At 37.4% G+C, this 26,657-nt stretch overlaps 1 protein-coding gene across 9 annotated transcripts in view; it reads left to right on the top strand.

Moving 5' to 3' along the window:
• The window catches only part of PPP1R12B (protein phosphatase 1 regulatory subunit 12B), a 219,989-nt gene that overhangs the window by 47,814 nt on the left and 145,518 nt on the right, over positions 1–26,657 (top strand). For all 9 annotated transcript variants that reach the window (XM_063113839.1, XM_063113841.1, XM_063113835.1 and 6 more), the window contains exons 2-6: positions 15,291–15,421; positions 21,068–21,186; positions 23,507–23,666; positions 24,856–25,000; positions 26,090–26,164. In XM_063113839.1, the coding sequence (XP_062969909.1) occupies positions 15,291–15,421; positions 21,068–21,186; positions 23,507–23,666; positions 24,856–25,000; positions 26,090–26,164 (630 nt within the window). The remainder of the gene's footprint in view (positions 1–15,290; positions 15,422–21,067; positions 21,187–23,506; positions 23,667–24,855; positions 25,001–26,089; positions 26,165–26,657) is intronic.

The following is a 26,657-nucleotide window of genomic DNA, read 5'->3' as shown; positions in this document are numbered from 1 at the left end:
AGTGTATGATCTCATGCCCTGGAGAGGGAAATAAACCTCTAGAGAAACTGATAATTCTCAGGCAGTGCATTACACAAGCATACACACATTAAAAACAAAAAACCCAAGGACAAGCCAATTCTCATGTCATTGTTTCCACAGCAACAAGCTGGGATTTTACAAATGTGACATTAACTTAGGAAACTTAGAAAATAAAAAACTCCTACTTTATTCTCACTGTGATGTTAATGTTGCCTGGTAGGCTGTGATCTGAATCTTCCCTGGACTCTTTTTGTAATTGTTATAGCATTTGACTGATTTTGATGACATTAAATTGCCGTTTGGAAAATGTTCGCTATTTAGTTATTGAAGTTTCTTCCCCCTTTAACCTGTTCTCCCAAACCAGCTTTGATTTTTTAAGAGACCATATGTCAGGCATGCTGGTTAGCTCAGTATTACCAGACACAAGGAACCTTCTGTCATAGGGATTGTTGTGTTTGGCACAGTATCAATTGGGCACAGTATCATAGCTTGCCTGGCAGAGGTCTAAGCCGAGGTGCAGAACACCACTGGCAGCCTGAAGAGAGGCAAAGGTGGTGTCTTAGGTTGCCCAAGTAACTTTGTTTTAGTTAGGATTCTGACCAGCTAAGAAAACATACTTCTTTTAGTGGCCTTGGTGAAGCTTTTTGATCTTTGACTATTTCCTTAAGAGTTTAAGAGGAGGATCAGAAAAGGGCTCCCATTCTGTTGTTAACTTCTTGCTTTTTTCCATATATAGTGTCATGTAGGTGGAAATTTCAGATTTCAATGTTTAGTCCTCTCTTTCCCCTCCTACCAACCACAGATTACTTTGTATAAATTGAGGTGGGAGATGGGCTTTTGAATTAGTAAAAGCTGGTATTGTGATTGTAGTGTGTGGATTCTAAGATGTCGGCTACCAAGTGATAAAAGCACCAAGACAAAGTGGATGTGGGCTGGATATACCTGGGGATGAATACTAACATGATTGATTTTACCCAAAATAGGATATTAATAATTATTTTAATATTTAATTTTGCTCACATTTGTCATATAACTAGGACATTTCTATCCTAGTTATTAATGTATTAGGTTACTCTCAGTATTGTTAATAATACCAATATGCAAACATATGCTTTCTGTGTTTAGAGTGCTATTCTAGACTCTGGGGATACAATTAGTAAGTCATAGTCTCTGCATAGAAGGAGGCTGGCTGGGAATTTGACCTATCAAAAATAACTACAATAAAATACAGTACAATAGGTGATTGGAAACACAAGTGCTTGTGGCTAGTATCTGCTAGGATAGGAAGAATAGTCAAGGTAGGCTTCATAGAGAAGGTGATGTTTGAAATAAGTCTTTGTGGGCCAGCCCATGGCTCACTTTGGAGAGTGTGGTGCTGATAACACCAAGGCCATGGGTTTAGATCCTTATATAGGGAGGGCCGGTTAGCTTACTTGGGAGAGCGTGGTGCTGACAACACCAAGTCAAGGGTTAAGATCCCCTTACTGGTCATCTTTAAAAAAAAAAAAAAAAGTCTTTGAGACCATGCAGAAGCTCTAAGCAGGAAAGTACATTCCAAGCAAGGAAATAGTGTGTGTGAATGCATGGAAGCATATGAAAGTGTGACACATTTGGAGAATTGTTAGAAATTGTTACGGAAATGGCTTATAATAGCCAGTAGCAATATGCATAAACAGTTAAGTTGTACCAGGCACTGTTCCAACTGCAGTGCCCCTATTAAGTCATGTAATCCTCATAACAGTATTACTAAGAGAAATTATTGTTATTTTCATTTTAAAGATGAGATAACTGAGGCAGAAAGGAGTTAAGTACGGATCCATGCACTGGTCAGCCACCAAAAAATATTTTTAAAAAAAGGAAGTTAAGTAACTTATACAAGTTCTTATAGCTAATAAGATTCACAGCTGGCATTTGAATTCAAACTTTCTGGCCAATGCTCTAAAATCAGGGTCAGCAAACCCTGATTTAGAGCTCACAGGCCAAATCTACCCCCCTACCTGATTTTGTACAGCCTGCAAGCAAAAAATGGGTTTTGCATTTTAATAAGTTGAAAAAGTCAAAAGAGGTATATTTTGTGACATGTGAAGCTTGTATGAAATTCAAATTTTAGTGTCCATAAAATTTTATTGGAACACACAGCTATACTATGTAGCTATGTACTATAATGTATTATGTACTATTGTCTATGGCTGCTTTTACATTACAATGGCAGAGTTTAGTATTTGTGAGAGACTATGACCCACAAGCCTGAAATACTTACTATTTGGCTCTACAGAGAAATTTTGCCAACCTCTGCTGTAAACGAATGCACTATACTGCCTCACAGTATATTTTGTTTTATTAAGTATTACAAAGAAGATCATGTGTTCATAGCAATACTTGGATTTATGTACTAGTTACCTTTTAAAAAATCCTTATATTTGTTCTCTCATGTGTGCTCAAATCAACCCTGGAATAAAAGGAAAGTTAAGTTTGGTGCTTTTTATCTTACAGCTTTGGAAACTTGTGGAAAGATTGGGATGGGCTGTGACATTAAAGTTAGACTCTTTTGCCTCCATCGTATCTTATAATGTCCCCCATTCTGATCTGAAGTTTGTCCTGTACCTCTGTCCTAGATATATAGTTGCTCAGAGTTTGGGCTTGAGTCCACTCTGTAGATGAGACAGTAGAGACAGATCGAAAGAGCAAGGTAATATGCACTCATTCTTTAACCTTTGGCACCTCTGCAACAGTGTCTGAAATTCTCTGTCTTGGCAAGCTTCATTTAATTCTGAGCACACTGCCAATGAAGTGCTCCAAGAAGCTTGGATTTGATTGCAGATAAATAAGCACTTACCATCAAAGGAGAAGGAGCATTTCTCCTTTTCATTTCCATAAAGGGATGCTATTGCATTGCCAGGCTATGTGGAAAGTCTTTGCCTTAACAGTAAATCTTGAATACTTTTTAGGTTTTCACCTATTCATCATTCTACCTTTGGAACATGAAGTTTCTGCCTTTTTGCTATTCCTGAAGGTATTCCAGGAAGGTATTGTTGAGCATAGGAATACCTTCTCTTATGAACTAAATCACAGAAGCTTTCTTTGTTACCTTGGCACTACTACTAAGCTAGTTGAGGAGAGTGGAATCTAACTCTTCTATATGTGACCTCAAGGGATGTTTGTGTTATTTTTTGCTTTGTATTATTCATTCCACTTCCCTTGTTCTAGGCAGTCTGAGGATTGAACTATAGGCCATGTTTCTTATATTATTGAGCTTGATGCTTTCAGGAAAAAACAAGTTATTTAGATTTCTAAAGTCTTTAACCATTAGTGTCTTCTCTTTCAGCCCCGTTAGTGAATTTATATTATCAAGTATGCAAAATTGTTTATATCAGATTTGGCTCAGCAGAAACAAGATGCTGCTTTAAAAGAGGTCAACTACATTTCTGCTCATAGCCAGCATTTCCTTGGCCACTGACAGTGCTGAGGTCAGAGCAATGCAGAAAAACACTTCTCTGTCCAAGAGGTCAGATGCCTCAGGGATGCGACTCAAACACCTATAGTGATGAGTAACAGGTGTAGGCATTTGTTAAAACGCAGTGAACATGTACTTAAGATTTGTGCTTTTTAGTAACACCAAGGTCAAGGGTTTGGATACTACCACAAGCAGCCAAAAAAAAATTTTGTGCTTTTCACTGCATATAAATTTTTCTTCAAAAGAAAAATAGAACTGTAAACAAGTATTGAACTCTAGTGAATGATATGCATGGTGAAGTATTTGGAGAAATTATTACTAATATCTGAAATGGGATGGATAGATGAAGGGATAGATACTTGATAAAGCAAGTATAGTACCGTGTTAATAGTAGACTGTAACTCATGTGGGTATGTGGGTGTTCACTGTGAAATTCTTTAAACTTTTCAGTGTGTTTGAACATCTTCATAATAAACTCTTTCGGGAAAATGCCTAAAGGGGATGGGCAGGTAATATAAATTAATAAAGCAGGCTGGGTATAACAGTAGAGAGTGGTGGGGCCTGGGGCTTTGCCTAAAGAAGGCAACTGCTACTCAGCTTCAATCAATCGTTACTTTGTGGCAAATAGGACAGAGTTGTCAGATATTCTAATTTATGAAAAGGAATTTCTAAATAATTAAAAGAGAAAAGTTTAAAAAATGTTGAGAATGATAAGCTAGAATGTGAATATTCTAAAAACCACTGAATTATATACCTTTTAAAAATTTTATTATAACTATTTATTTCCTAGATGGGCATTACCTCTTATTCAACTGATATATAATCATACATTTAAAACATGGAAAGATAACCAATATCTTGATGCACGTGAAGACAAGCTTCAAGAGACAGACATTAACTATATCCAATTAAAGGACCTGGAATTTACTTACAAATTGCTTATGAAATATACACTTTAAAAAGGTGATTTGTATGGTATGTGAATTTTATCTCGATAAAGCTATTAAGGAAAAAAAGGGGGGGGGGTTTCAAATATGGAATTTATTTGAGTGAAAATCTTTTATTTTTAAAACACCATATGGCCAAACAAAATATTTTTAATTTACCAATGATTTTTCTATAACAAAAATTTCAATTTTAGAGAAGAAATTGGGCGTGTCCTCTTCACTTGTAAAGTGACCATTGTTATTACTAACATGTGACTTTAAAGTGATTTCAGCTGTAGCTGAGACCTTATACTGTAACCTTAATTACCCTGTTGTTTGGGCTGCTGTACAATAATGCCTTGCCAGGGCCATGCCACAGTATTCATGACGCTGACCCAACCAGGACTTTGCTGTGGGGCAAGGGACAGCTGTGAGGTTGGGCTGTTTGGCATTGATTTCCCTGGGCTCACTTTAGGATCATTTAATATGGAAAGGGGAGAAGTACATGCTAGTTTTCTGTTCAGATGTAGTTCCTGGGTGTAAGTCATTTAGGCTTTAAGAGAAATTAGCACTAGATAGGAATCAGAAACAGAAAAGACTCCTAAGACTTCCTTATATTCTCTATTTTGGCTAAGCGGTGTCACAATCCACCAGGATCCTAAACCCTGAAAAATCTTCATGTTATCCTTTCTCACCACTGGCATTCTAATCAGTCACCCTGTTCTTTCCATTCTATCTCAGGAGTGTTCTCAAATCCATCCCCTCCCCAGTGTCTTCACTGCCAGTACCTTACTTCAAGATTTCATCCTCTCTAGCCTGGATTACAATTTCCTAAGTGGTGTCTATATCATGAGTTTTTCCTGCCAGTAGTTCAACCTTCATGTTCCCATTGCAGTTATCATTCTAAAATACGATTCTGATAGTATCACTCTCTGGTAAAAACCTCAACACCTCCCTGTTTCCTTCAGGATAAAAGGTAAACTCTTTGTCACGGGATTAAGACACAGGCACTTCATAGCTGCTAACCTGCCCACCAGCTGTTTTTCCTTCTATTTCCCATTAGCCTATAGGGTAAAATCTGAATTCCTTAGTATGGCAGATGAAGGTCTGCTCAGAGTTCCGTACATTACCCTCACCCTCATCTGAGTATAAGCATGCCAAACTCTCACCATTCAAAAAAGCTGACATTTTCTTTTTCCTCCAGACCTTTGCATATGCTGTTCCCTTTGCTTCAGATTTTTTTCATGGCTAACTTCTCCTTTATAACTCAGGTAAATAATGTCAATTCTGGGAAGTGTTTCCTGTCACCTCCAGACAAAGTGAGTGACTTTTTACTCTTTATTATAGCACTCTGTATGTATATCTCATTTTATATTAAAGTATAATTTCTGTTGCATTGTCTCACTTACATGTCTCTTTCCACCACTAAATGGTAAAGTCTTATCATTTTTCATTCCTACATCTCCTCCTAAGGACTATGTCTGGGTATAGTATAGGCCTCAGTAAATGTTTGTTATATTAATAAATGGAAAAGCACTTTACAGTCAGGGAACACTGATTACTGAGACAAATTCTTAACCTGTTCTTTGGTAATGTGAGTCAGCGTCAGATCCGGAACTGAAACCTGTCTTCTCAGATTTTCTGCTCATACCAACAATAGACTTGATGGACTCCTCTGCAGCCAGTGACTCTGTTATGGTAAAACCTAGTTTGTAGCCCCTGAAATTCCTTTACCACCTATAGGAGTCCTGGCCTGTTGTTTTTCCTTTCCTCTAATCCTAACTTAAATTTACTTTTTTCTCTTATTAATGTAACCTGACTGATCTGTTTTCATCTACAAGAACTTACACAGAGTTTATACTATATTTATGTTTAAGTGTATTGTTTTTGCCCTTTCTTGTGTGGAAAGGAGTGTTTCTTGCTAACTGTTAGAGACTCTATAAGCATAGTTATAATAATAATAATAAGATAACACTGACATAGCATTTAACTGTGTACCAGGCACTAAGGGTTTTCATTTTGTACATTAGCTCATTTAGTCCTAGTTGTAACCCTGTGATTGGTATGATAATTTTACAGATGAGGAACCTGAAGCACGCAGAAATAACTTGTTCTAAGAGCACAAAATGGCCAACTGCAGACCTGGGATTTGAGCCTAGGGAGTCTTATTCTATAGTCTCTGCTCTTAACTAGTATAGTATACTAGGTAGGGTTATATAACTGCTTTCTCTGGTATCTTTTACATATGGGACTCTACATGTGGGGGACCATGACTATAAGTGATATGGACTAATATATTACTAGCTTTGAGTACAAAACTCTTGATGAAAATATGCTGAAAAAATAATAACGTCTTATTTAATATCTCCTTTTAGAGATAAAATTTGTTGTGCTGATTTATACTTCCTGCAAATTTAAACTTCCTGTAATTTCTTTGTGGCTTTCACTTCTTATCCAACTCAGGTCCCAGAATTGCCTTCTTTTTTCCCCCCAGGCTTACTTGACAGCTATGGAGCATTGCCCATGCCATAGCTTTCAGGCTGTGCTCTTGTGGCTTGTGAAACACTTGTTTATGGGCACAGAGTGATCCAGAGTTAAATAGAAAAATCTCTCTCCATGGGACAGCAATTTACTCTACATGCCAAGTTGGCAGCAGTGTAGACCTTTGGGGGGCTGTGGTTAAGCCAGGAAGCCAAGATATGAGGGAGGTTTCTAATCCAGACTCATGCTAATAAACAGAGTAGTAACCAAAACACTTTAATGAGATCTTTGTGTTTTGCATTTAGTTAGGAGTGACCAACTAAAATTGACAGATTGATTACATTTCTCATATGAAATTAATGGAGGACTAGACTAATTTTAGTTTACCCTATATATGTTAAAGTTATTTCTAGGGAGATGGTATCAGGTATTAAAAATGTTCCATGAGGGCTGGCCTATTCGTTCAGTTGGTTAGAGTGTGGTGCTGGGAACACCAAGGTCCAGGGGTCTATCCCTGCACTGGCCAGCTGCCAAAAAAAAAAAAAAAAAAAGTTCCACGACGTAAGTGGTGTCTTGACCTTAATCCATGAACTCTATTTTGGATACCTCTAAATTGATAGGTAGAAAGCATTTAGGTGGTTCTGCAACTGAATATGTGACCTTAAATAAGTCATTTAACTTTTCTGGGCTAAGTTTCTCCATCTGTGAAATGGAAAGACTTGATGCTTATTGCTCCAGCTGCCACATTCTTTCCTTTCTTTACAGCTTTGATCAAGTTTGTTAAGGTGAATCATTCCATTACTTAGTATTTCTCAGCTCTTAAGTGCAGAATTTGTAAGAAAGTAACTTCAGCAGGACTTTCTTACTTATATAAAAGCATCAGAGTTACTCAGCTATGTATTCTCCTTTGACCTGAGAGAAAGTCATACTTGGAATTTTTATAACAATTACTAGGCCTCATTTATTGTTCCTCAAAATTAGGAACAAAGTAGAGATTTGGAGATTAGAACTATAACACTTCTGTTTGCAGATGAACTATGAGCTTTGAGAAAATGCAGCTTTCATTTTCTGGGCCCTTTCTTCATCTTCTCTCTCCTCAACTTTTAAAAAATCTTCCTTGATGACAAGAGTGAGATTGGACGTGTATAACCTTGTATAGTACAAAAGTTGCCAAGGTGACAGCTATGAGACAACTTGATGAGCTTTTCTTCATTTAGTGGATAAAAGCATGGGGAATAAGAGAAGGCTGAGGGAAACATTATCTGAAGGGTAAGGACTTGGGGCATTTAGAGGAGACCTTGTTAGAATCCAGAATGAACACATTTTTGAAACTTAAGTATATACTTATAGTAACTCTGATACTTGTATATAAGCATACCCTTAGGCAATATGATACTGGTCTTAATTGAAGAAAGACATTCTCTGGTCCTAAATTATAAACATTTGTAGTCTTTGGGTAATATGCTAGGTTACTGATGACAAAAATATTAATCAGTGTGACACTCCATGGAAAATTCTTTGCTTCTGCTGTCTCTTTTGGCTATCTCTCTTGAAAGGGTACAGATCTGTGTCCAGAGCCTGCCTGACCACTGAGTACATAATCAGATATAGTTCTCACTGTCTGGGAGCCAAACTGTCTCTGCCAGTGGGATTGTGAGTCTTTCATACCGGGCTGAAAGTTGTTGGGGTCACCTGTTGTGTTGGAGCAGACTGCTATTATGAGTCTAACTTAAGCAGTAGTTACACTATATCTTGATTGGAATGAAGAGACAGGTACTTGGAAGGACTGATTCAAGTGCTGGATCAGTCAATCTTAACTGCTAATATGTTAAAGCCTTTGTGTAGTGATGATCTGCTGATGGTGGAGATTTCCAAATTTACTGATTCCTTTATCACCTTTAATTACTTGTATAATTTCTTGGCATACGATGAGGCTACCTAATTGGAGCAAGGGGATTTTGAGCTTAGAAATGTTGGGTTTCACAGGGAGCTCATTAATTACTACCCCAGTTTCAGTTTCAGTCTGCAGCCAAAATACCTTCAGAAAAATGCTTAATGTGAGAACCATGGTTAGGTCTTACAGGGTTTTGTTATTTGAGCTGAAGATTGGTAAGAACTTTCTAAAACTTTCCATTTAATGTAGTTAAAAAGTGGTTAGTTAAAAACTTTTGAAAAGTGGTGTGATTAATTTTTGTTTTTTATTTTTTATTTTTAAAGATGACCAGTAAGGGGATCTTAACCCTTGACTTGGTGTTGTCAGCACCACGCTCACCCAGTGAGCTAACCGGCCATCCCTATATAGGATCCGAACCCGTGGCCTTGGTGTTATCAGCACCGCACCCTCCTGAGTGATGCACAGGCTGGCCCCGGTATGATTAATTTTTTGATGACTTTTCATCTGACAAAGAAGGGATCAATCACGGCTGTGATTTTCAATTAATAGCAGAGCGAGGATGTGGCAGACACTCTAGGTTCTGACTCCCTATTATATGCCAATTGTATTAGTTTCCTGTGGCGTCTGTAAAAATTACCACAAACCTGGGGGTTTTAAACAAGAGAATATTATTCTGTCACAGTTTACAGGCCAGAAGTCAGAAGTCAAGGTGTCAGCAGGGCCACACTCGCTCTGGAATATATACCTTGTATGCATATTCCATAGTTGTTAATTCATTCAACCATCAGTGGTCTCTTGAGCTGCTAACATGTTTTAGCTGTTGTGAATAATGCTGCTGTGAACATGAGTGTACAAATACCTCTTTGAGACCCTGTTTTCAATTCTTTTGAGTATATACACAGAATTATTTTGAGTATATATCCAAAATTCTATTTTAAATAGAATAGAAATGGTAATTCTATTTTTAATTTTTTGAGAAGCCACCATTTTTGAAAAACCACTGTTTTTCAAAGAGGCTGCATCATTTTACATTCCCATTAGAAGTGTCCAAGGGTTCTAATTTCTCCACATTTTAGCCAACAATTTTGTTATTTTCTATTTTTTTGATAGTAGCCATCCTAATGGGTGCAAGGTGGTATCTCATTGTAGTTTTGATTTGCATTTCCCTAATGATTAGTGATATTGACTCTTTTCATGTGCTGTTAGACATTTGTATTTCTTTACCTGTTTTTGAATTGGGTTATTTAGTTTTTTGTTGTTTTATGAGTTCTCTCTATATTATGGATATCAATTCCTTAACAGATATATGATTTACAAATATTTACTTCCATTCTGTGGGTGGCCTTTTTACTCTTTTGGTAGTGTCTTTTGATGTACTCTCCCAACACTTTTATCAGCATGATTCGTTGAAATCAAGGCAAGTATGGGCTGAAAAATTCAAACAACTAGGTGTTAGGCTGCACTAAGCCCAGTTTCTAGTGTAAAATATCTGCTCCGGCACCAGAAGTTGGGTTTTGTGGGGAAAGGAGTTGTTCTGAAGCTGAGGCAGGTAGTATTAGCAGTATTCCGAGGCACAACAGCAAGGTCAGCTCTTAAAGCTGGCACTTGGTGGCAGTGACGGTTGGAGGCTATTTTGGGAACCAGGGAGGCTTTGTTTTTAAGGTCTTCTCTGCACTCCCAGATTTAGCTCTGACACTGATCAACTATCAGCCACTTTTGCCTTTGATGTAGAGAGAGCAATATCAGGTACAGCAGAGACATCATAGTGCTCTTTCCCCATTCTGTTGGTAAAATGAAGTATTTTTCCTTGGAGATAACTTATCCCCAGAGAAATGTGACATGCTGATTTTAGGAAGCTTTAACTTATTACTGGAAATTTTTCTAACTCAGTCTCTTTAACTAGTAGTTAAGTCATATCTCCATTTCTTATGGAGTGTAGGACAAGTTGTTACTTTAATAATATTCTGTGTGTCTTCAGCAATGCAAAATAGGAGGAAATAGACTTAAGCCACAATAGAAGGAATTTGGGTTAATGACAAAGAAGAGATTTCCCATTGTTGTCATGGGTAACATCAAAAGCTGTTTAGCCTTCTTCCTAAAAACAGGAAAGACGTGTCTGCCTGGAAGGTTTAGTATAGCTCTGTGTAGAGCCATGGTGTTGGAGTCCGTGGCCCTGGGCAAGTCTGCTCATCTGCCACGCTTCAGTTGAACATGAGTCAGCAGCACAGCTGCAGATGGAGTGGGTGGAAGGACATCTAAATTTAGTCTTTATTCACTTGAGAAGGTTTTCAAGAACCTTCATCTCTCACCCATAGGGCTTTAGTCATATTCCTTCTTTTGGAGGCAAAGAGAGAAAGAGAGAGAGAACAGTCACCCCAAGGAGTATTTCATGAAAATCAAATAACTGTTGATTGATCTCTCCTACAAGGATAGGCCGCTTAACCATGGTACATAATATTTTATTCATACAGTGCCTGAACTTAGGCCACATGGATTCTGAACATTAGAGAAGGAGTTTCCTGAAGTCAGACTTACAAACAAACTCCAGAATCTTGCTAGTTCAAAGACATTTTTAACCAAACTGTATTTTTCCCATTAGGTACTGGAGGTGGGGGAGAGGGCTGTGATGGGTGAGGAGTAAGTACAGTTGTACGTTTGTTTTTTTCTCCCCTAGGTAAGTTGCTATTTGTTAAACTATTGGCTTAAAAACAACATCAGAAACTATTCCAAGGGCTTACCTCCTTTAATCCTCACAAAACCCTATGAGAAAGGTGGTATTCCAATGCTAGAGATGAGTACACTGATAATTATGTTATATATCCTACTCAAGGTTATATGCAGTAGCAGAGCTGGTATGCCAACCCTGGTCTGACTCCAAAGCTGGTGCTTTTAACAGTTTACTGTCCTTCACTTTGTGGACATTATAGGGAATGATTTAAATGTTTGGCCTACTTTATTTTCTCTGAGATGAGTTTGGAGACTGATGATCTGCCAAGTTACATTTCAGATTAGGCCAGGTTTTTCTTTGTTGTTGTTCTCTCAAACTTCCTCACAATGTCATTCCCCCCAAAATTTTGTATCAGGGATTTGAGATTTATGGACAGCAACATCACAGAATTGAAAAGGAAGAAAACTGAAGTAGTGATGGGGTGAAGGAGATTAAGAAAAGGAGGGGAGACATTAGAGGAAAGTGAAAAGAAAAGATAGGTTTTCTCCCATTTGATACCTGGACTAGCTGGGCTTATTTTAGGCCCTCTGGAATTTGGCTGCTGTCATCTTCAAAGGGCAAAGAATGATCTTGAATGGACTGGCTTCCAAAAGTATGCCTAGTGGTGGTGTGGCTATTGGAGCTAAGTTTTTAGATTATTCTTTCAGAGCCAAAGAAATTTTGCAACCACACAAGAAGCAGTTGACCCAACTGCCCTGGCCTACAGAGGTTAAGCAGGCACATTTGACCTTCTTGATACAGAAGTTATTGAGGGCAAAGAGTGTATTCAGCACAATTTCTAAAACACTTTCTTCTCCTTGGTCTTTAATACCTTTTTGAAAAGTGCCCTCTTCTGTCCTTTCACTTAAAAGTCTTTATTTACAGGTTTTAATGAAGTACTCTGCGATGAGTTGCCTAGACTCTGCCATATGGAATTGGAGACTATACAATATATGACCAATTTAGTGACAGCCATAATTATAAAATATTTAAAAATGTTATGAATAATTATCAAATATTTTACATAGTAAAAAAGTGAAGAGTAAATAGGAGTGAGCTGGCCAGTTAGCTCAGTTGGTTAGAGTGTGGTGCTGATAACAACAAGATCCCGGGTTCAATCCTTGTAGAAGTTGATAAATCTAAGAAAACATCACAGAAGAAATATAATTTCTGGAGATGCTGTTGAAAAAGAGACCATTATGAATACTGGCTATAAAAGTTATATGGCCTCAAAAGGTAAGATTTAATATGTTATTTTACATTTAATCACATCTAAGCTGATTAATCACATCTAATCTCAGTAATTAAAAAAGAGTATCAAATAGTTTGGGAAAAACTGACAAAGATATTTTTTGTAACCAGAGTTACCTAATTAAATTTTCATCTAAATGGAATCAACCTTTTCCATCCATCCCCTTGCATCTAGACATAATTGACATGAGGTTTATCTCTGGAGGGAGTTTCTATATATACTTTCTGAGTCCTGTAGTTACAAAGGTCCTCTGGAGTTCTAACTTTAATTCTTTCCACAGTAATCTTTTGCTGTTTAAACAGTTGTTCATTATTGTTATTAAATATCCCTTGATATGGTAGATTGAAGACAGTGGTTATCAAACTGTTTGAGCTCAGGATTCCTTTACACTTAAAAATTTATTCAGGTCCCCCCAAATTTATTCAGGACTTTGTTCATTACTGAGAAATTTTTTTTTAATGTACTTATTAATTTATTTAAAATAATAACCTATTTCATGTTAATATAAATCACATATTTTAATTAAAAATAACTATTCTTTCAAAAAACAAAAAACATTGAGAAGAGTGGCATAGTTTTACATTTTTACAAATTTCTTTTAATGTCTGCATTCAATCTGTTGTGATATATTATTTTGATTAAAGTATATAAAGAAAATCTGGCCTCACATAGGTATATATTTGGAAAAGGGAGGAGTATTTTAATAGCCTGCTCAGACAATTGTGGATATCCTTCTTGGGCACTAGGCCAAAACTCCAACAAGTTGTAGTTTCTTAAATGTTAGTTGCCATGTGGAAACTGAAACCATGTCAATGGACTTTTCTTACTGTGTTATATTAAAACCCATTGGTCTAACTTGTACTTTTTTTTTTTTCTAAAAGATGACCGGTAAGGGGATCTTAACCCTTGACTTGGTGTTGCCAGCACCGTGCTCACCCAGTGAGCTAAGTGGCCATCCCTATATAGGGATCCGAACCCGTGGCCTTGGTTTTATCAGCACCATACTCTCCCAAGTGAGCCACTGGCCGGCCCTCTTCAAATATTTTTTGGTGAGATATTTCAAATACCTTTTGGAAAAAGTCACCTCAGAAGTCACAGAGATCTTGCTCTTGCTCCTTTCCATGGTTACAATCCCTCCACCGAGATTCCCAGCTTTTCCATTCACTTTGATTCTCTCTTGGAGAAACTGCTCAGTATTGGCAGCATCCATGATTCCATCTTCTACAGGGTGGGCGCAGTCAAGGGTGAACTTCAGAACCTGCTTTTTGTCCCCTTCACCACACGCTTTTTCAGACACCATGGTGACAGCAGAGGCAGAAAGGCAAGGATTGGGATTTAATAAAATTAATAATTTTTACTGCTTCATCAAGGTCATTCTTAAGTGAAACTAGCCTTTTTTGTTTGTTTGTGAACTGCAAGAGTGTGGTGGGGAAAATTACAGTGATCACTAGTATCTTTTGATGCCATTGCCTTGATTCGTGCTAAGGCACCAACAGTTTTACCCATCATTGCTTTTGCACTATTAGTGCAAATGTCAACACAATAGAAAAGCAAATAATGTCTTGATACTATTATGAAAATCATTTTGGATAATTAATTCTTCCTCAGCTAAAGTTTTAACTTTTTTTTTTTTGGAAGGGGATTAAAAGGCAAGTTTTAAAAAGGGAATTATTCCAACTGTTTTGGAACCATCTAAGCCTTGGTAATGATTACTTTTGTCAGTGTGGGCCTTCTACTTTCTTTTTATTCTGTAGCTATCCTATGACAGTCTTTTGGTTTTTGCAGATCTCATTGCTGTTTGTGACTGTTTCTTTTAGGCTTATGCTAGGCTTAAAAAGCCTTTATTCAGAAAGCTTCTTTGATTACTCCTAATTTCTGCCATGAGATGGGGAGATAAAGATACCTAACCACCTATAACTATAAACATACTTTGCCATATTGTTTGAAGCCATTCGGAAAATATATGATAGTACTTCAAAAAGTATGTGGAAAAATAGAATTAAAAGACAATATAAATGTTTCCACAGACTTTTTGAAGTACCCTCATACATGCAAAGAAAACATATTGCTTCTGCTTGAAATGATCACCCTGCCCTTTCTCATCAAAGCAGGGGTTGTTTAGCAATTCTAGAGTCTTAAACTACAACTTCCCACAGAGAAAATTCTATCTGATCCTATGTGATTACTTTCTTTTAAAATTCATAAGCAAATCAGTAGTGTCTAACACGCCCTCCTTTTTATAATGTAATGATGGACAACTCACCCATTTATAGCTCTTTAGAAATCACTTTCACAATTAATCCTAATAGTACTATAAATAACATTGAGTATCATTGTACTTGTTTCACAGCTGAGATATTGGGGCATGAAGACATGAAGGGGCTTGCATAAGATCACAAAGTATAGGAGTCATGCTCTGGATACTTAGTATGAAAGAAATAGAAATTAATGTATCATTAGAACTGCTGGGCATTGTCAATGCCCAGAGCAGTGTCTGACACATATTAGAATTCAATAAATGCTTATTGAATGAATGAATGGATTTTTCTTTTCAGGCCTGTATTGATGAAAATTTGGACATGGTGAAGTTTCTGGTGGAGAACAGAGCCAATGTAAACCAGCAAGACAACGAGGGCTGGACACCCCTTCACGCAGCAGCTTCCTGTGGCTATCTCAACATAGCAGAGTGAGTGAATCTCTGTGTAGATTTGGAGTATTTATAGGAATAGCCTTCATTTCTCCTCTGCTCTTAAGAATTTGAATTTCATAAATAGTTACAATCTCTCTTTATTATAGATTATAGAAATAGGAAATTGAATTATTTTTAAGGAATAACTGATAAAATGTTTTATATAGTTGCTAAATCCATAGCTTTTTAGTTGAAACTTTTGTTTGCTTCTGTTTCAGGTAATTTATATTTGTTGATATATGCAGAAGTGGCCTCTGTCTATTGCACTGTCATTGTTCACTTTCTGAACAATTGTAATTGGGCACATATATAGGCAGGCCTAGAGATTTTTTTCTGGACTTCTTTGTACACCCATTTTACTGTATTTTTAAAACATCAGTGCTTAATACAAATGAAGGTAGAAAACGCCTGGCATTACTGATAACAGCACCCATATAGTTAATCACAGAAGAATGAGTCTAAACGTGTGATGACGTAAAGGAAGGGTAGCAATTGACATGTGTTCTCCACATTAGTTGAATTGGTATGTTTAATAAGATACATTAGTAGCTACTAACCTCCATGACTTCTTGCCCATCCCTTGGTCAGAAGAATCCTGACCACATGGTACTTGGAATATAAGAGGGACTAAATAAATGTCTTTTGTAAGAAAGAATGATCAGGGAGGTTATTTTTAAATAGTAAAGACATTTTGGCAGTTGAGACATCTTTAAAATGAGGCAATTGAGTGTATTCTAGATGAGGGTAACTTTAGAGTGATAAGATAAATTCCCTAAATAAAATCATGTTATTCTCTGTGTATGAATCTGATTGCTTGGTTTAAGGCCCTTTTCAATAATATGATTAGAAATCCATGACGTTTCTCTTATTCAGCAAGCAGCAGAGAGAATTATGTTGGCAGCTCTGTAGAAGCCTGAGAATGACTTCCCACAGAATCTGATTTGCCCAGATTTCCTGGGGGAGAGACTGAGTCTCTGGGTTTGCTGTTGAGTGGGAGAAGTCAAACAAAGGAAGAGTCAGAGCCAGAGAAACACTAGGCAGCAGCACTGGTGTTTGACTGGGCTGCTTGTTCTAAAAAGTGGATGACTGGATTGGCCCCAAAGCCAACAGAAATGAGCTATGCAGTTTTCTTCACTCTGGTTCCTTGCTCTGTTTTAATTTAGTAAAAGTCAGTCACCTCTTCATCCCCTAGGCTGCCCCCTTTTCAGAGTCTTGTAGGAAAGGCTCTGATTCTTAGCCTTATCCAGTGATGCCAGCATTCTAGTACCTAAGCGTTAGGTGACTTCCTCATAGATTTTGATTTTACTTAAAACGTTTATCTAAGAAACATTTATAGAACATGTTGGCCTATCATTATTGATATTTGGTTATTTGTTCAGATGGCATGTTTGTGATATTTGTACTGCCAAATATTATATTCAAGGATTGACTTTTTCTCCAAGTATTTTTTCCCTTTTCTAAGGAGAGCTCATGCGTAGAATTAAGATCACTTCTGTTGGCATTATCCTCTTTCTGTGAAGCTGAGTACTGAGAATGATTTAAGTGTTTCATTACAGTGGTTTCTTTAATTTATATCTATGGATGAACATAATTTCTTTGGGAATAATTTCAAAATTTAACAATCTCTTGCCCAAATAAATATTACCTGGATGAAATAAATCTGTGTTAGTATTTCCTCATACAAATTATTATAAATTAGACATGAGAGAGGTCATCTAGACCAGAACCCACTGCAGAGGTGGGGTGGTGGTAGGGATGGCCTTCGTTAATTTATCTTTCGTTATGCATATTAATACTAGACAGGTTTTGACTTTACTGTCATTTGTTTGTTTGCAGTATGTAGCATTGTTTTTATACAATGGAAAAGGACCCCAATGTTTTTATTATTCATTTTGGTTGCCTTGCCTCAGGGCCAATGAAGAATGTTTTTTAGATAAGATGAACCCTTTGTCATTGTATTAGTTTTCTGTCACTTAGAATATCTGTTATAAAGACACAAAATTTATTTCTTATAGTTTTAAAAGCTGGGAAGTCCAAGGTTGAGGAGAGCACATCATGTGCTTCTTGGTGGGGACTCTCTGCAGAGTCCTGAAGCAGTGCAGGGTATCATGTGGTGAGAGGGCTGAGCATGTTAATGTGTTCACTTGCTTTCCTTATAAAGCCAGCAGTGCACTCCCGTGATAACCCATTTATCCATTAGCCCATTAAATCCATGAATGGATAATTCATTCATGAGGGCAGAACCCTCATGATCCAATCACCTCCCAAAGGCCTCACCTTTCAAATACCATTGTTGAATTTCCCACTATCTTAACACTGTTACAGTGGGGATCAAGCTTCAATATGAGTTTTGGGGGGACATTCAAACTATAGCAGTCATCTTGTCATTTTTCTTTTTGAATCTTAAAGATCTTACACTTCACATTCTTATCCCAAGAATCATTAGGAACTCTAACTTTCAAGGGAGGAGAAATGAATAACAGGCAAACTGGCTTTCCAGGAAGAATCCAAGTATACATTTTATTTTTTGTTCCATGATGATCTTTTTTGTCTCATATTTGAATTCTGTATGGTACATCAAAAAAAAGGGAGGTTTAGAGGCTATTTTTTTCCTCATTTTAATTTGAGTTCAGACTTAATGCTAGTTAGCTGGGTGTTTTTGCATTTTTATTATGAATAAGTGTTTAACTTAGAAGCAGCAGATTGACCCAACGTACATTATTTAGTTTGACTTTATAGTTAATTGGAATGCTAATTTACTCTGAGTTTGAACACACTTTGTTTTCTTTCTCCTCCCTTAAAATAGTAGCAAAAAGACCTTGTATCAGAGATGGTTTAGGGATCATAGGAAGGCTTTATTTTTTAAGGGCATATTTATTGAGCTAATGGCTATTTCTGAGCCTCTGGGCAACAATGTGGATTTTCAGAGGTAAAGTAGATATTACTTCGGGCCCGCCCGTGGCTCACTCGGGAGAGTGTGGTGCTGATAACACCAAGGCCACGGGTTTGGATCCCATATAGGGATGGCCGGTTAGCTCACTGGGTGAGCGTGGTGCTGACAACACCATGTCAAAGGTTAAGATCCCCTTACCGGTCATCTTTTAAAAAAAAAAAAAAGTAGATATTACTTCATAGGTTGATATTTATTCTTGTTCAGGTAAAAGTATAAAACTAGAGGTTTTTATTTTATTTTTTTCCTAACATTGGAGAAAACGGATAAATGGAGAGCCCTATTACTTTCTAGAAATGAATCTTCTTGATTGTGGACCCAAGAACATGTCAGAAAAAGGAAAAGCAAGGGCATGTATACCTGAATGATGTTGTGCCTAATCCCCTAAGGAATGGAATAGATATCAGAACAGAGTGGTTAAGATGTTTTGTTCAGTAAACGCAATAATTATGTGATGCCAAGAGAAGAGAGTAAGTGTCAGATGCCATGGCAATGATAGTAGTAAGGAGACACAGTTGTGGCCCTTGAGTAGCTTTCAGTCTGATAGAGTATTTGCATCAAGGTGTAGTGTACATCATGACAGAGGTTCAGACTTAGTGTTTGCAGGGGAGGGAAAGAGGGAGGGTGGGGCAAAAGGAAGGAGAGAGAGAATTCATTTGATGAGAATAGGCAAAGTCTTCATGAAGGCAAAAGGATTTTATTTTATTACGTTTATTTATTCATTTGGCAGCTGGCCAGTACAGGGATCAAACCCTGGACCTTGGTGTTATCAGCACCATGTTCTAACCAACTGAACTGGCCAGCCCAGCAAAAGCATTTTAAATGGACCTTGAAAAATGTTAAAGGTTTCTACAAGGGAAAAGAGAAAGGAGGGAGTGCCATCCAATTGGAGGAAACAACTTGAGCTGTGGAAGAGAGCTGGGTGAGAGTGAGAGGTGTTTGGGAACACTAAGTGGTTTAGTTTGATTAGAGTATAGGGTACAGTTCAATCCAACAAACATTTATTGAGTGCTTACTATGTATATTATTTGCATTTGAATTTTTCAGGATAGAGGAGGTATAGTTGAATATTCCTTTGGTCTGAGGGAGAGGAACCAGAAAAGGTGAGATATATGGAAATGAAGGGGTAATTGATGGACAGAATACTGGTACTTGATAGCATTAAGAATAAAGATTGAGAGAATTAGCCTTGGAATTGAATGAGGACTGTCTTCCTCTGAGATTGGGAGGGGAGGAAGGAGATGGTTGAATATGAGATGAATTGTGAATGCCTTTGAGCTTTATACATGTGTAATTGATCTGTAAATCAGTAAATATTTATCAAGGCCCTATTATATCAGGTACTAGGCACTGAGAAAGCAAAAACATTCTTAATCTAATCTCGATTGATTCTTTCTCCTCTGCCAACTCTTTGAATGCAGCGGCCATATATTGATTATCTGTTTATTTTAAATCTCTTATAGTGTCTAAAATGTGGTTGGTTCCTTGAGCATAGTAGGGGACCAATAAATGTTTATTGAATTGTTGAATGGATTGAAATCTAGTTTGAGTAGTTTTTCTTTCTCCTTTAAATGCTTCTGAGTTTGATAGAGCTTTCAGCATTATTGGGGTTCTCACCTGCTCCCAAATAGCTTGATGTAGAGAAAAGGTGAACTAGACTTGAAGTCAAAAGACTGAGACCGTAATCTCTGTCATTTGCCAGCTGTGTGATTTTGAGAAAATTACTTAACATGAATGAACCTCAATTCCTTAAAGTGGTGGTGATAGTACTCACATTGCCTCCTTCATAATGTTTGCTAAGACTAACAATATAATTTTATGTGAAAGCACTTTGAAAATCAAAAAGGATCCATGTAAAATATTGAAATTATCAGACCTTTCTTTTTCAGAATCAAGTATTCTATTTGGATTTAGAATCTGTTTAGCATTTTAATGTTTCTTCGTCAGTAATTTAGTTTACTCTTAGGGTGCAGAAGATTTCATGTAGATGGCTGGTTGATGGGAGAGTTTCACAGAGGCGTAATTTACAAGGATACATGTATTTTTTTTTTTTTTTTTTAAAAGATCACCAGTAAGGGGATCTTAACCCTTGACTTGGTGTTGTCAGCACCACGCTCTCCCAAGTGAGTTAACCGGCCATCCCTATATAGGGATCCGAACCGTGGCCTTGGTGTTATCAGCACCACACTCTCCTGAGTGAGCGAAGGGCTGGCCCCAGGATACATGCAAATTTTAAAGCATGCTTTATTCTTCTGTTTTCATACCCACACACTACTTAAACTCCAACGTGGCATTGCAAAAGGTTTCGTGAGAATTACTTCTCTGCTTAGCTTCTGAGGACTCTCTTTCATTCCTAATATTACAAGTACTAAGTCCTTTTGGAAACCTGTGTTTGGACTTTAGGAATGATGGGTGAGTGTTAAGGCTACAAGCCTTCCTTATGGTATTTAGAAAGTCTCTTGCTATCCATTGGGAGTGAGAGGGTGGGGGTTGGTAATATGAATATAAAAGAAATCCTGTTTATTGACATTGATCTTGTCAGGAAATGGAGAAACCACCAGTCCTAATTATTCAAGGCTAATGGAGTTGGAAATTAATAATGGAACACCTTATCTGGGACCATATTTAAAATCTCAAGTTAGAGGCTTTGCTCTGCATGGAACCCCTGTTGATCTTTGGTCTTGTCTGCACAGGTATTTCATTAACCATGGAGCCAGCGTGGGTATTGTAAATAGTGAAGGCGAAGTCCCCTCTGACCTTGCAGAAGAGCCAGCCATGAAGGATCTTCTTCTGGAGCAAGTAAAGAAGCAAGGTAACTTAGGAGATTAGTGGGGGGCAGGAGAGACTCTCAAATGCTGATATTTACAGAAAATAATCCATTTGCTGTGTAGAGCTTTTCATTATCATATGACAGGAAAGGATTAGATCAGTCTGCATGATGTTACTCATCAATTACCAATGTTAAGTATCCTCTTAGCAACTCACAGAAGAATAGGCCAAAGGCTAAGAGGATGATCAGTCATTATTCCTTTTTTTTGCCATTCCGAGGCTGTATACCCATCGTACAGATAGGAGTGACATGATGAGGAGTGTGAACATTTCTTACTGTGTGTATACATAGTATTGGATTTTACTACACATTGTACAGTCCAAAGAAAGGGTGGAATACAATGTGAATTTGATGTATTAGCCAAATTCAGTTTGTGACTTTACATCTTTCCACTTGATGAGAGCTGTAAGTGGTGCTGGTAAAGATGTTTATTGTGACCTCTGAAATGATATTTAACCATACTAACAATGAGAACTACTCTGGTAGTTTGTTAAGGTAAGGAAGCTAACTTAGAAGATTATACTGTAAAAGTACTTATTCTTACTTAATAGTTTAATAGTTTTAGAAGAAGCCATTTCAGAGAACATAGTGGGATTTTCCTACTGGAGGTCTCCGGTTCTTTTGATAAAAAAAAATGTTGTGAATAACAGTAGGCAGAGAGCAGGAAAGACAGTCTTAGGACATCTGCTAGAATCATCATAAAACTCTGTGAACATGATTTGTACTGATTTTTTTTTAGTGTTTCTGCTAAAGAACCTTATCCACAATCTGTAATTCATACCGAAGGATTTAGCTCCAGTGGCCTTTCCTGACATGATCCTTTAGAACAGGCAGGGCCAAATCTGTCCACACCTTCTTATTTATATATAATCCAAAACTGCTTTTGTGCTATAACAGCAGAGTTGATTAGTTGTGATAGACCGGATGACTCATAAACCTGAAAATATTTAATATATGGCCCTTTATAGAAAGTGGCCTATCTTACCTTAAAATAATGATGTTCTAGGTCAGTAACTGTTTATTTTTAATGCCTTCTGTGTATAGTTTTGCACCCAACTGAATTGAAGAATTTTATGGTTAGTTTGCCCTCCAGTTGCATTCAGTCTTATCTCCTAAACTTTGCTTTAAAATTTACAAATAACTTTTTAACAAATCGGGTTTTTAAAAATAGTTTTGATTTGAGAAACCACTTTTTCTGTTTTGACTGCTGACTCTTCAGTTAAGGAGCATATTCTTTTGGAAGAGCTATTCATATGTGTGCTTAAATTTGTGGCACTACTGACACTTCCTTCTGTGTGGGGTTCTGGTCTGTTCTAAATCGGTTATCTCTTCATCCCATCCATTTCCCCAAATCACACAGATAATCCTTAGGTAATTCACAAGTTCTCATTTAAGAGCTGAAAAGGAGCAGACCAAGCACAGATAGGCTACTAATGAGTGTAAAACTCCTTGAATGGGTATGTTTGTATTTGGAACATTTTATTATTTTATATAGTGGGGAATGCCCCACCTCAGCCCCTCTTCACTGGCATAGATGTTGGGGAGTTGTTGGCTAAAGGGAAGAGCTCTTGGAGTTCCTCCATGTTTTTAAAGGAAACAAAATATACATTCTCTTGAAAGCAGACTATTTTTTTAAACTACAGATCACCTACTCATCTACTCTAGATTATAAAGCTTCAGGTCAGTATATTTACCTACATATGGAAGTGAACTCTAGAGTTAGTTTATTTTTTAAAGTATATCATATCTCTAACCAAGATTTTTGATACCAATCTTTTATGGTGTAGTGAGTGGAAAAGAACAATAGACAAGGACCCAGGATATCAGAGTTCTAGTGGTAGCTCTGTCGCTAATGTGTTTTGTGGCACCTAACCTTTCTGTGTTTATTTCCTCATTTGTTTAATGGGTACAGTAAGCCCTATTGTATTTACCTCAAAAGATTGTTGGCAAACTGAAATTGTATAACACGTAAAAGGACATTGAAGTTTACAGCCTTATACAAATATTATAATATAAAAATAATGTCCCCTTTTGTCCTTATGTTCTATTAAAAACAATTTTAGGTGTGCTTCCTTAATGGATCCATATCACATAATATTTAACCTGATAATTTAACCCTGGTAAGACCACTAATGTGTGTACAAATGCCATTGCTCTTCTAAGTTTGATGAATATACAACTTGATGACTAAACTTTTATCTTGTGGTTATATTTCTGATGTGTTTTGAATCTAAGGAAAATATCCTGTCAGATTTAAGTGGAGCTTTAGTAATGCTGGCTGTCTGGTATCTGGTTTCTGTAGGAGTTGATCTAGAGCAGTCAAGAAAAGAAGAAGAGCAACAGATGTTGCAGGATGCCCGCCAGTGGCTCAACAGTGGGAAAATCGAGGATGTGAGGCAGACCCGCTCAGGTGCTACAGCCCTCCATGTGGCTGCTGCCAAGGGCTATTCTGAAGTCCTCAGGTATTGTCCACTTACATCAATCAGGAGTCTGGTTCACTGGGAGAAGAAGAGGTGGGTTTTAGAAGCAGAGGGTGAATTAGATTTTCAGCTATGGTGTTTCCTTTTTTGTAGGTTTCCTCTCTGACTATGCAATCTTTTTTCATATTTTACTGGTATTCATCCATGGATGGTCTCTCTCCCTTCTACCATCCCTCTAACCTTTCATTGACATGTATGGTGTGAAACAGAGTTGAGGTACACTGGTCTAGGAAGTGACCTTTCAACACCTCTTCTAGTTCTATGATTTGTCATTAATATCCCTACAATCACCTTCTCTTGTGATCTGTAATATAGGACAGACTTGTGATCATTTTGGTCCTTTTTGACTTAGATAATTTTGGGGGCTCATTAGATTAACTATACAGATCTTGAGTGTGTAATGTCCACTGGTGTGGTATAGTCAAACTTATACAAGGGATTTGTATTCTACTACTCTACCTGTTACATTTTTCCTTACATCTCCACATGCTTTATGTAGCACCTGGTGCTTAATGTTGACAGGCTTTCCCAAAGACATGGATTGCTAAAGGAATAGTATACACAGTTGTTGCTAGGCTCTTCTAATGCTTCATATTCCACCTAATATGGGGTTTCTAGTAGGTATGGCAGTGTTTTGGTACTCCATTTCTGCCTGAGAGTGACATTCATACTCTGTTCATTCTTTGGAAGGTATCTGGAGGCCCATGATATAGTTAACCTCAATCAGCCCAGTGCAGTTTGGGGCTTCAGGAGTCATATCTTTCTTTTTCCATGTATACAAGTTAGATTATAGCTTTATAATTAGCAGGAAATTGGAGGTATGAGAGTCTACAGTAAACATATGGTGTCCTGGAAAGACCAACCAGAAAGCTAGTTAGTAAAGTACCCTGAAGAGAAAACTAACTGAGTCCTCATTTTATATGTTACTTTCTGCCTACACTGGAAAGAGGAAAATGCACCTTGTGATAGAGTTGTCTGATTTGGCTAATTGAATTAGGCTTTGCTCAAAGTAGTAACAATGAAACCTGAGCTGTGCCTTACAGGGCAGAAGTAGTCATAAGACTCCTGTGGTTCAGGGTCAAAATCTGAAATATCAATTAGGTGATAGTTTATTTGGAAGAAAACTGTAACATAGGGTAGATAAAGGTCTTATTTGGGGTTTTCTTCTTAGACTTCTGATTCAGGCTGGCTATGAACTCAATGTTCAGGATCATGATGGCTGGACTCCCCTCCATGCTGCTGCACATTGGGGAGTGAAGGAGGCCTGCTCCATCCTGGCAGAAGCACTCTGTGACATGGACATTCGAAACAAACTGGTTAGTGAGCCTGAACCTCTAAAAAGGCAATGAGATTGGTGGGTGGGTCTTTAGAAAAAAGGGCTTAAAGTGTCTGTTCAATGACCAGGCTGACTGTTCTGGGGAAATATACATCACTGTTAGCTATGGTGTTCCCTTTCACCTCCCTGCCCCTGTCCCCGTTATCAACACTGAGATATGTTTGCTATGTAAAGTAAAATTCCACTGACCTAGTCTTCTGATTCTATTTATGTTAAAGCCTCTAGAACAAACAAATAGAAAAAAAAGATAACTCTGCCTTTGGCAAAAAATGAGCTTTGAGGGAGACTAAGGCCACTGTCTATGGTGAGGAATGAAAGATTCTATTATTCTTTTGATTCAGAGTCTTTTAACAACTGAGCTTTATTCACATGGAGTCATTAAAAATGTTATAAAGACAGAGATCCTTGAGTTTGGCTGGAACAGCCTCACTTCGAACAATGTAGAAGCCTTGGAACTCCTATTCCTATGTCTACTGATTTTTCAGAGTCCAGAGACATGGCCTTTTAGTTAGTAGATGTTCTTATCTGCCTCACATCTCTCCTGAACTCAGGTTTCATTCTCAGCCCCTAGGTCAAGGTCCTTAATGTGCTGATGATTTCTAAAAGAGATAACATCCTTATCTGCCCTCCTTTCGCTTAAAGAAAGATGATTCCTGTGACTTAGTCTTCAGTGCACATGTGTCCTGGACCTCCCTCTGAGGTTTTTAAGAGCCCTTTATTGAATTTATCATAGCAATTAATACCATATTAGTACAGGTAGGGATTTCACTTGTACAGGTTGGGATTAGTACAGGTAGGGATTTCATTTGCCAAAGGCAATAAGCATTAGAAATGATGTGGTGATTTCCTCAATACTATTTTACAAAATGTAAAACTGTATTTAAAGGATTTGATGTTTCTTGTTTCCTCTGTGACAGAAGGCATTATAACGTAGGGTAGATTAGTTGGGTAAGCAGCTATCATTGGAATCAAAGACAAAAAGTGAATATTGAGTAGTTCCATGATGAAATGAAGTCATGTGATTGCTGCTTTGTTTTTTATCAGTCATGGTGCCCCTTTTCTCCGCCAGGGTCAGACACCATTTGATGTGGCTGATGAGGGTCTTGTAGAGCACTTGGAGATGCTCCAGAAGAAGCAGAATGTGGTGAGTTTCTGGTTGATACTTTTAAAGCTTTTCTAACCATTTGCAATCCACACCATGTATCCCAATCACTTGTTTTAGTTGTATCTGCTTAGAGCTGAATTGGACATATCTGCATTCCAGAGATATTAATTTTTCCCTCCAGGAACTATCTACAGTCTGTTAGGAGAAGATATCCCAGGAACCACTCATTATAAGATAGTCTTCAAGCAGCTAAAAGTTAAAAACAACAACAAAAAACTAATAATTACCCTTGAGTTCTAGAAAATGAATGTGATATGTTCAAATCAGAGTTTTTTCCAAATAGGGAGTACCAGAGTAGAGGACACCTCATAGCTTTTTTATAATTATTATCGACTAAAAGGATATTTTTATTTAAAGTCCATCTATTAGAGAGAGGAATATATTTCTTTCTTAAAAAACAAACACACAAACCTAAAACTATTATTCGATATTGGACAATACTTGGTCAGTGATTCATACTTATTCATGATTC

Source organism: Cynocephalus volans, chromosome 11 (assembly GCF_027409185.1).
Source record: "Cynocephalus volans isolate mCynVol1 chromosome 11, mCynVol1.pri, whole genome shotgun sequence".
In the NCBI taxonomy this organism is placed as follows: Eukaryota; Metazoa; Chordata; class Mammalia; order Dermoptera; family Cynocephalidae; genus Cynocephalus; species Cynocephalus volans.
This window is presented reverse-complemented; position numbering and strand designations above follow the sequence as displayed.